At 45.1% G+C, this 11,519-nt stretch overlaps 1 protein-coding gene across 4 annotated transcripts in view; it reads left to right on the forward strand.

The window, feature by feature from the left end:
* mbd6 (methyl-CpG binding domain protein 6) overlaps window positions 1–11,128 on the forward strand; it is a 26,677-nt gene extending 15,549 nt beyond the window's left edge. For all 4 annotated transcript variants that reach the window (XM_061766779.1, XM_061766760.1, XM_061766754.1 and 1 more), the window contains exons 7-13: window positions 681–1,648; window positions 2,728–2,836; window positions 2,951–3,096; window positions 3,579–4,283; window positions 6,858–6,910; window positions 7,006–7,078; window positions 9,866–11,128. In XM_061766779.1, coding sequence (XP_061622763.1) covers window positions 681–1,648; window positions 2,728–2,836; window positions 2,951–3,096; window positions 3,579–4,283; window positions 6,858–6,910; window positions 7,006–7,078; window positions 9,866–9,940 — 2,129 coding nt within the window. In that variant the 3' untranslated portion in view covers window positions 9,941–11,128. The remainder of the gene's footprint in view (window positions 1–680; window positions 1,649–2,727; window positions 2,837–2,950; window positions 3,097–3,578; window positions 4,284–6,857; window positions 6,911–7,005; window positions 7,079–9,865) is intronic.
* Window positions 11,129–11,519: the final 391 nt, after the last annotated feature.

The following is an 11,519-nucleotide window of genomic DNA, read 5'->3' on the forward strand; positions in this document are numbered from 1 at the left end:
TCTCTTGGCCGAATCACTTCATGGTTTGTAAACAACAACGACCCCCCCCCCCAAGCAGACCAAAATGGATCAAAACAAACCACGTGACATCGTTCTCCTCTTTTATTGGTCACGAGAATGTAAACAGGAAGGTTTGCTGTATGGACTAGCGAGTAATACAACCGGAAATTCAACATTTCTAAATCGTTACAACATGCCAGCAAATGAGCCAAATACACTGAAAAAGAACGACTTGAAGACATCTGCAATGATGTGATGAAAAGCCGACATGCCAATACTATCACGCGCCAAGGCAGTCAATATTGAGCGTCTGTGATGATGCTATCTGCAAACATGCTAAACCAAGACATATGAGTGACGTCAACGGTCTAATCTGTGTACATGCCACTTGTGTGTACGTCACCATTAATGACGTTTTGCGCGGCGGGAGCATATCGATGACAACTCATGCTATCGCTAATGTTCCTGCAGACTGCAAAGAGGTGCTGGCTATACAGCCGTTTAGACTGCTGCTACTCTCAAGAGACACCAAATAGCGTACTAACAATAATTAGACTTTTTCATGCCAATGTACCATTAATGTTATTACACATTATTTCATCCTAGTTCCCCAGTATTTCTGAGACAAACGTGATAGAACCGATTAAGGCCATTTACACAGAGATGACGATGTTTTCCAGGATCCGGTGAATCTGGACGTTTGGACGTTAAGAGCTCCACATCAACAAAACCTCCCACACCCGCCAGCCCAGAAGTCGTGGCCTCCTCTCAGCTCGGGGATGACAGTCCTCAGACACCTTCAGCTCTGAGCGACTCGACTGCTCCTCTGCCCTTGGCAGAGGCCTTCCCGTTCATGAACCAAGATCAGCTGCTTCAACTGCTGTCTTCCTCAGGAGGCCTGCCATCCATCCTGGACCCTACAGTCCTGTCCTCGTTACACCTCGGAGGGCTGTGGTTGGGTGGGCAAAATGCACATGTACCTCCTGCCACTGCTGCAACACAAAATCTCGCAGAGCAGCAGCCATTACTGATACAACCGGAGACGCAGCAGCAAAGCCAGGACCAGCAACAGAAGCAGCAACAAATGAACAGCAATCCTCTCTTTCCGTTGTTGCCCCTGTTAAGTGGTGTGCAAGGGGACTTGCCTCTGAATCTTTTGGGTCTTCTGAACCCAATCCCACCTCCAGTCTCAGCCTCTGCCACAGGACAAGAACCTGATTTGGGGCTAACAGAAAAACCAAGTCTTCAAGCTCTGCTTATGGCTTCCTTGCTGTTTGGGCAACACCAGGCGCCACTGTTACCCCTATCTGGACTGAGTCAGTTGGGTCAAGTCAGCCTGGAGGTTCCTCTTCAGCAGCCGCCACAGCTCCCCGCCACTTTAGAGGGCCTCACCCTGGACAAGGCTGCTGCTCTCCTGGATCCGTCAACTCTCCACGGGCCGGGGCTTCTGGAAGTCACCCAGGGCCTTCCCCTCCCGCCTGGAGCGGAGGGGTCTATTCAAACTCTGCAGTCTCTGCTTCTTCCGGCTGCCCTTCCGCCTCACCCAGCTACCTTCCTGCCTTTTAGCTCCGCCCTCCTCCCAGCTGCTCTGAACACAGCTGACCTACCGCATAACCAACTAACTCCTGTTCAGCATACCCAACCTCAGGTAGGCTCCCTGTCTCCTTAGGTTCTTTCCTCTTACATCCTCATCCTCATAAGTGTCCTTCGATAAACCCATGAATTTCTTTCCTTACTGGGTTCATTATCTCTTATTAGCCCTGTATTTTCCATAATTACCCGCGTGTTGGTGATGGTTACATAATGCGAATAGAGAAAAGTGCCTCTTGAGTTTTTTTCCTTTATGTACTGTAATGCAAATTCTTAGGCCACCTAAAACGGCAGTTGCATTTTTTTTCTTTCATTTTCAAATGCAGCACTGGGGCAGATAATTAGTGTTACAGTGACAAGCTGTTTACAAAACCCTTACTTTACTTGGCTGAGGTCTGTGCGCTACTGAATAAAATTATAGTGATATTGTAAATTATACACAGTGCCTTGAAAAAGTACGCATACCCCTTGAACTTGATCCCATTTTCCCACTTTATGATCACAAACGTAAATGTTTTAAATTGATATTTTATGTGATCGACCAACACAATGTAGTACATAATTGTAAAGTGGAACGGAAATGATACATAGTTTTCAAAAGAAAAAAATCGGAAAAACGTGGTGCGCATTTGAATTGAGTCTCCCTGAATCAATACTCTGCGGGGTATCTTGACCTATTTTGTACAGCGAGGCACTAAGATTTTTGCCCATTCGTCTTTACAAAATAGCTCAAGCTCAGCCAGATTAAATGGGGAGTGTGTGTGAACAGCAATTTTCAAGTCTTGCAACAGATGCTCTATGGGATTTAGTTCTGGACTTTGACTTGGCCTTTCTTTGATCTGTTTGTACACTTTTCCTATTTAGATTTGCTTCAGATTTGATCATTTTTGTTCCACTTCACAATTGTGTGTTACTTTCTGTTGGTCTTTCACATCAAATCTCAACAAGATACATTTCCGTTGGTGATTCTAAGCTCTCAGAAGGTGAAAAGGTGAGAGGGTATGGCTATGAATACTTCCTCAAGGCACTGTACATACATGCATACAAATCTTATGGTGGCCGAAGACTTTTTTTTTTTTGTTTGTTTTTTTTCTTCCTTCTGTATGAAATTTTGATGAATGGATTGCGATTCTACAGGAACTGTCTGACGCTGGTGTGGACACCCTCATCCCCCTTTCTCTCCAAGGCAAAGAAAACCCCCTTCTCCAGCAATTGCTTCCTACTTTGCTTAACCCTGCTGTGTTAGGTGAGTTTGCGATCAGTAATATGTAACTCTAAAGCTGCATGTCCCATGGTTCTTAAAAACTATTGGCTACTAATGTCCCATTATATTACGTATTTACGGAACACTGCTTCGTAGGAGACATTTCTGGCATCGCCGGGCTCCATAACATGGTGGGTATTGGAGCCGGTTCCATCCTCTTACCCTCGGTCCAGACCTCATCTTTGGGCATGCCTCTCCTGCAAGGTCCTGATGGAACCATCAACTTGCTTAACAACGTACAGGTAAATCAATAACTGACGTATTAGTAAAAAGTTCAATGTAATCTCAGACACAACATTAGGTACATCTTCACAATCTAATTGTGGCCAGGGCCTCTTTCTGTGAGTTTTCAGTGGAGATGACATAATGTTAAGAGAAGCACATTGCTTTTTTTTTTTTTTTTTTTTTTTGCATTAGCTTTGAGAGTCCACAGGAAAAGACCTTGTTGTTCTTGCGCTACCGACATCGACGGGACTTAGGTCTCTTGATGTTTGCAGACAATGACTGTAACTCGAATGAGCACTAAAGCTGCGTCTCTGAGTTGATCTGTATAGTGGGAGCGCTTCACTCATAACCTTTGACTTGTCTGTCACAGATGATTAACTTTTATAATGTGAGTTGGAATTCAAAACAATCACTGGTAAAACTGTATCGTCTATGGCCAGCTTTACCTGCTTGCGTTCAAACAGTTACTTTCTTAACTTCTATTTGTATCTTCCTCAAGCTAAATCTCGCACCGTCCTCTGAGGGAGAGAAGTCCGACTCATTGCAGGAAGCACGGAGCCCCGCCTCTCACGGTGACATTCCAGCCTCTCAGATCTCTCCCGAAGAGGTTGCTAGTCCGGCTCCGACACCTGCCCAAGAACCGAGCCGACCGCCACAGCGAGGGTCCGACGGCAGGCCAGTTATCGACCCCTACACCTCTTTCATGGATACAATTTACACCTCCTTCCTTCAAATCAATGCTAAAGAGCAAGAAGACGGGGTCCCCTCTGGGCCGTCTGACCCTACGTCACCTTTCTGTGCCTTACCGCCTGTCACATTCCCCATGGAGCGCCACGCCCTCTCCACGCCTGCCCCAACTCAGCAGCAGGCGAGCGCCCCGGTCTCCCTCAGCCCACGCCGCGCTTGCTCCCTGCGAAACCCCGACTTGTCACGCCTCAGCTTGGAAGCGACAGCCCATTCTCCAGCCCAGGGTACACCCAAACCCACCGAGGATGTGGCCGCATCGCCTTTACAAAGAAAACCAGTCATGGTTGAGGGACACACCCACCCGGAGCCCCCTTTGCCATCCATATACTTGGAGGAAGCTAAAACAGACTGTACTGGTGTGGAGAGACAGGCAGGTTATCTGAGTCCCAGGAATGGTTGCAGTGGGAGGCCCCATGAGGATGCACCAGGGACATTGCTACGCAGTGAACAAGGAAGGGTGAGTGTCTGCCATTTCTGTTTTCGATCAGGCAGGTGTAACTTCCAAAGCCCACCACAATGCCACTTACCAAGACTGTTGAACAATATTCACATTTTGTCTGCGGAACCTATCGTCAAGTATCTGCTGCAAAAGGCACACATTTGCATTTGTAGCGCTCTTTCTAGAACACTCCCAGATGGCCCCGAAGGCCCTGGCCAATAGCAATAGAGTAATTAGGGACAAGTAAGTACGCTGGCAGGATTTGTGAAATAATCATTTTGATAACTGAAGTCACCCAAAGGGCGCTGATCAAAGGTTTGAATGTTTGCCCTAATAATATACACACGTTGACAAGTTGAATTAGCTAGCTATTAAAGGGGACTTTGCTGTGTGAAAACCGCTTGCAGGATTTGAATGTAGCCTTACTGCACAAATCGCTCTCTCCCCCATCGAGTCTTTGACGGAAGCCACGCCCCTCACTCACGTGCTCGAGCGCCATTCTCAAACGTGGACGTTCATAATGGCGAGCGTCATGCGATTATGTGCGTTGCAGTGATAAAAGGTCACAGAGAACGCTGTCCAGTTTCTGCAAAATAGCAGCGTTAGCAATGCTAAGCTAGCAGTCACGCTGTAAACAAAACAGTTGTTAGCCATAGCTGTTACATTGGTAGCATGACTACTTTGTCATGGAGTGTTACCACGATACTAAATGTTAATGGTTTGCAGTTTTATTTTTTGGAATGTACAGTCAATTAAAAATCAAAAAGAGGTGATGAACGTAGCTGTTGAGCAAAAATGTTGCTAATTGTGTCACATCTGAATCCTCACAGCTGCGCGAGGTTGCTTCTGCTTTACGAGTCTTATGCCCAGTTGTTGGCAAATGAGGGCTGGGCATTTTTTTTTTTTTTTTTTTTTCATTTTCTGGAAAGTTTCAACAAAGTTCCTGAAGCCCAAGGTAGCAAGTCAGCGTGAGGCAGCGGTGGTGTGACCGCTATGAGGGTGCCTGCAAGTGCACGGCAAACGATTGAAACCTGATCAGTCACGCCTTTTGTCTTCAGGCATGGTGGTGTCTTTTAAATCAAATGAGAGGCCCAAGATGGGCCAGAGAGCGTGCTGATCGAACTTTTATCCTCCAGAAAACCGATGGTCAGCAGAGGGATTGAAGTTATTCGGCGCCTTGAAACAACGCTGGCCCGGGAAATTTGAAAGGGAGACGGCTGTTGATGCCCCCCAAAACCCGTTTGCCTAATCCCCCCAGGTGGATGCACCCCACCCCCACCCCCACGCCCTTGCACACCACTAGCTTTTTAATACAACCAAGTATTAAAAAAGGAAAGTTTGATTTATGATTTTAACTGCTTAAAGTCAGCAGTTAAAGCACATCTTGTTCGTTTCATTTCAAATCTATTGTGGTGGTGATTAAAGCCGAATAGATGAATTGTTTCAATGTCCCAATATTTATGAACCTGACTATACGACTATGTGCTAAATTCAAGAATAGAGCAGAACATCAAAGGTTGTACAATATGATTTGGTCCTTGGTTGCTAGTGAGATCCATCCATCCATCCATCCTTATCCGAGGTCGGGTCGCGGGGGCAGTAGCTTTAGCAGGGACACCCGGGCTCCCCTCTCCCCAGCCACTTCATCCAGCTCTTCCGTGGCATCCCGGGGCGTTCACAGACATAGTCTCTCGAGCGTGTCCCGGGTCGTCCCCGGGGTCTCCTCCCGGTGGGATGTGCCCGGAACGCCTCACCGGGGAGGCGTCCGGGAGGCATCCGAATCAGATGCCCCGGCCACCTCATCTGGCTCCTCTCGATGCGGAGGAGCGGCGGCTCTACTCTGACATCCTCCCGGATGACCGAGCTTCTTGCCCTATTCTCTAAGGGAGAGCCCGGACACCCTGCGGCGGAAACTCATTTCGGCCGCTCGTATCCGGGATCTCGTTCTTTCGGTCACGACCCACAGCTCGTGACCATAGGTGAGGGGAGGAACGTAGATGGACCGGTAAATCGAGAGCTTCGCCTTTCGGCTTAGCTCCTTCTTTACCACAACGGACCGATACAAAGTCCGCATCACTGCAGACGCCGCACCGATCCGCCTGTCGATCTCCCGTTCCGTTCTTCCCTCACTCGTGAACAAGACCCCGAGATACTTGAACTCCTCCACTTGGGACGGGATCTCATTCCCGACCCGGAGAGGGAACGCCTCCCTTTTCCGACTGAGGACCACGGTCTCAGATTCGGAGGTGCTGATTCTCATCCCGGCCGTTTCACACTCGGCTGCGAACCGCTCCGGTGAGAGTTGGAGGTCACGGCTTGATGAAGCCAACAGAACCACATCTTCTGCAAAAAGCAGAGATGCAATACTGAGGCCACCAAACCGGACCGCCACTACCCCCCTCTATGCTGTTGAGGTTCCACTGTAAATCCCAAATGATCACATGATGAAAATTGTGTATTTAAAGCCGGCAGTTTCAGATCTTAATGTTTGTCAATGTGGCTTGAACTAGATGGCGAAACCATTGAGATTGACTGGAATGCTGCCTTTTTAAGCAACTGACTAATGTCATAATGATGGATTTTGCACCCAAGGAACAATCAGGAGCGGTGTCTGGAGCCCGTCGAGGGAGAAAAAGAAAACAAACGTAAGTTCCTTGCTCAGTAATGCTTGAGCTGAGCTTTGAGATGAGGGTTTTCGTTTCCGTTTGAATGTCTCACTGTTTCATATTTTGTGTGTCAGACTGCAGAACGTGTTGGAGGACTTCAGAGACGTGGATGCTACAACAGCACTCGAAGAAACAAAGGCTACTACGGTATTGATTTCAAAATTAGAAAACAATCACAAGCGATAAATGAATCTGTATTACAATAAATATCAGATTTATTATACATAAAATATTTGGTGTTGTAGGTTAGGTTTACGCTGAAATAAAGGCAAATGAACCATGAATTAATATGAAAGACAGTTTATCTGCGTCAATTACAGCTATAAACTTGGTAAACACTGACTTAATGTTCACTACGACAGCTTCACAAAAGTGACAAAAGTAAATGTCAGTATATAGCTTGGGTACAGAAAGTATTCAGCCCCCTTTCAATTTGTCGCTCTTTGTGAAATTGCAGCCATTTGCTAAAGATTTTTCCACATTCATGAACACAAAGCACTCCATGTTGACAGACAAAAAGGGAATTGTTGACATTTTTGCAGATTTATTAAAAAAGAAAAACTGAAATATCACACAGCCATGAGTATTCTTCAGACCCTTTGCTGAGTATTTAGTCGAAGCCCCTTTTGAGCTAATACAGCCATGAGTCTTTTTGGGCATGAAGCAACAAGCTTTTCACACCTGGATTTGGGGTGAAATCTGACATTCCTCCTTGCAGATCCTCTCCAGCTCTGTCAGGTTGGATGGGGAACGTTGGTGGGCAGCCATTTTCAGGTCTTTCCAGAGATGCTCAATTGGGTTTAAGTCAGGGCTCTGGCTGGGCCATTCAAGAACAGTCACAGAGTTGTTCTGAAGCCACTCCTTTGTTATTTTAGTTGTGTGCTTCGGGTCATTGTCTTGTTGGAAGGTGAACCTTCGGCCCAGTCTGAGGTCCTGAGCACTCTGGAGAAGGTTTTGGTCCAGGATATCCCCGTACTTGGCCGCATTCATCTTTTCTTCGATTGCAACCTGCAGCTGAAAAACACCCCCCACGGCATGATGCTGCCACCACCGTGCTTCACTGTTGGGACTGTATTGGACAGCTGATGAGCAGTGCCTGGTTTTCTCCACACATGACACTTACAATTAAGGCCAACAATTTCCATCTTGGTCTCATCGGACCAGAGAATCTTATTTCTCACCATCTTGGAGTCCTTCAGGTGTTTTTTTTTTTTTTTTTTTTGGCAAACTCCACACGGGCTTTCACGTGTCTCGCACCAAGGAGAGGCTTCCGTCGGGCCACTCTGCCATAAAGTCCCGACTGGTGGAGGGCTGCAGTGATGGTTGACTTTCTAGAACTTTCTCCCATCTCCCAACTGCATCTCTGGAGCTCGGCCACAGTGATCTTTGGGTTCTTCTTGACCTCTCTCACCAAGGCTCTTCTCCCCCGATTGCTCAGTTTGCCGGACGGCCAGCTCTACGAAGGGTTCTGGTGGTCCCAAACGTCTTCCGTTTCAGGATTATGGAGGCCACTGTGCTCTTAGGAACCTTAAGTGCAGCAGAAAGTTTTTTGTAACTTTGGCCAGATCTGTGCCTTGCCACAGTTCTGTCCTTTGACCTCGGGATTCTCATTTGCTCTGACATGCACTGTGAGCTGTAAGGTCTTCTATAGACAGGGGCGTGGCTTTCCTCATCAAGTCCAATCAGTATCATCAGACACAGCTGGACTCCAATGAAGGTGGAGAAGCATCTCAAGGACGATCCGAAGAAATGGACGGCACCCGAGTTCAATCTATGAGTGTCACGGCAAAGCGTCTGAATACTTACGGCTGTGTGATATTTCACTTTTTCTTTTTTTAATAAATACAATTTCAATAATTGTTTTTTCTGTCAATATGGGGTGCTGTGTATACATTAATGAGGAAAAAAATGCACTGAAATGATTTTAACAAAGAGTGAAAACTTTAAGGGGGTCTGAAAACTTTGTCAGATTACAACAATAATGCAAACAAATGTGTGCTTTTAATCACTTCGACTTTTTATGTTTCATGAAACATAATGTGGAAACGTGGACCGCACTTCTTAAACATTGAACTCATCTGGACAGTCTGTCTAAATATATGAATAAATAAAATATACTATGGAAACACGTCGGTCAATGATTTTTGTCGAGTGGTATTTGGACCACTTGGCACACTAGTGGTCCTTTTTTTTTTTTTTGCTAGGCCGTTGTCAGTTGCCAAACAGTGGCTGCCATCTTTGTGAAATGTTCTCAAAAAACAAAACAAAACAAAAAACCTTTCAATGCCTCTAAAAGGGAAAGAAACAATTGAATGGGGAAGTAAACGACCTATTCAACTGCCCGCACTGCTCTTCTTACCAATAATGTTCTATTTGCACGAGTTAAGTCGAGATTTTAGGGCAAATGACATCCGTTAGAAACGTGACGGTAATTTTTGTCTCCGAATTTCGGCCTGTACGAGCAATTGTATATTTGGAACTGAAACTTATCAGAAGAAAGGGTTCCACCAATAGCAGGTGAGACATTGAGACAATCGAGGAAATACCTGTTCGTTGAGAAATATTTTGTACTGTTTTACTCTAATTTGAAGGCCTTTTTTTTTTTTTTTAACCTGATTTTCTCTAGACGATATCACAGAAAAACGTTCCCCAAAAAGGCAAGAAAAAAAAATCCATTTGTCCGGAACCCATCATCGGATTTTCCAAATTCTTGCTGTGTTGCGCTCGGGTTGAAGTGGCGGTTCCAACCAGACCCAGCATTTGAACAGGCTGTCATTTTTGGGCAAATCTCGTCACGTCGCTTACTCGATATCGAATGTTCAAAGTGACAAAACTTTCAACAACACCCAGAAAGTGTTGCTTTTCAACAGCGAGGTCAACTTTTTGATGGAAAGTTTCAACTCGATGAAGCTTTTTCTCTCGGTCCTGTTGCAGACGGCGGCCCTGTCGAAGCCCGACGCGTCGGTCCGAGGCAGGAGGAGACGAGGGGTGAGGTCTCAGAGGCAGTGATGGGTGAAGGGAGCTGTCAGTCACAGCTGTTCGCCAATCACAGATGTCGCTCCCCGGCTCCACCCCTCCGCCCACCAACGTCACCAATGTTTGTTGTTTGTTTGTCATTCACAGCCAGCTGCACTAATTACGCCGTTCATGTTAACCAACCGGTGGAAAATAAAGCATAGGACGAGCTCTAGTCTGGGGGGAAAAAATATTTAATAGAAAGTTAAAAAAAAGAAAATGGAACAAAAAAACAAAAAACATGGATATTTTCTCACTCTTAGGTCTAGTTCACACAATAATGGTTGTTTGACGTGATCACAGGTCTTTTAATGATGTTAGCGTCATATCATTTTTCCACAAAAAAGCAAGAGTACTGTTCTCATCAATGTGTTACTGTGAGTCACAATGAAACCCGTCTACTTGAACCATGCTCTCTGTGGAAAGTGTGTATGTCGTTGTGTGCGTGCGTGCGTGCGTGCGTGCGCGCGCGTCTTAATATGTTGATTGTGTAGGACAACAGTGCTATTGCTGAGCCCCTCACTGTCTGGCCGTGGTTTATTTAGATTTCTGATCGTGTCATGAATCAGACCCTCTGTTTAAATACAGAAAGGACTCTTGTCAATCACCCCCCATGTTTTCAGATGGCGCTGGAATATTAGACTATCAGATTCTATTTTTCTTTCGTAGTATAAAGCCACCGTAATCGGGTTTCTTTATTTCCTCCATTCACAATACACCCATCCGTCATTTACACCACCCTTCATGAACAAACAATGGGGTTTCTTAAAAGCGGAGAGCCATGATATTTGATGTGGATTTGATGAGTCTTTGTCCAACTGTAGATTATGGAATAATATCCTCACACTGCCCTCCCATCAAAATACTGGCATCTCTAGCTGTATTTAACAAAAAACAAAAAACAAAACAAAAAAAAAGTGAAAAAGCAAATTATGCAATTTCTATACACTTGGAGATTTGTATATATGTACAGTTAATGTGTTTTATTATGATTTTATATGGTTTAGAGAAAAGAGATGAGCGCAAACAATTGTGAATTTTTCCGGGAGTATTTTTTCCTTCAACCCCCTTGCTTTCAATACTTATGTTAAAAAAAAGACAATTAAATTGTGGACTGTAGCTTTCTTTTTTTTATATGGGAGTCTTTTTTATTTAATATTAAAACTATTTACAGAAAATCTACTCTGTTGATTTCATTTTTACAATCAGTCACTGACAGTCAAAGTGAAGCACATTCATACAGTTTTATGTGAAACCGATGTTGAATTGAATTGGCTTCCTCAAAATTGTGTTGCACGTCAGTCGCGGAGACCAAATGTACGGCGGGTACGGAAAGTAGTCAGACCCCCTTCAATTTGTCACTCTTTGTTATTCCAGCCATTTAAGTAAATCATTGAAGTTCGTTTTTTTCCCCTCATTAATGTACACAATAGTATTTTATAGAAAGAAACCATACCGAATTAAATTAGGGGAAGGTCAGATGTATGTTCTGATGCGTTACATTAATATCAGAGCTTTTATTTTTTGCTTGCTTCGAATGTCTGCTCTCTTTTGTTTTTGTGGTAATGTATCG

Source organism: Phyllopteryx taeniolatus, chromosome 1 (genome assembly GCF_024500385.1).
Source record: "Phyllopteryx taeniolatus isolate TA_2022b chromosome 1, UOR_Ptae_1.2, whole genome shotgun sequence".
Classification (NCBI taxonomy): Eukaryota; Metazoa; Chordata; class Actinopteri; order Syngnathiformes; family Syngnathidae; genus Phyllopteryx; species Phyllopteryx taeniolatus.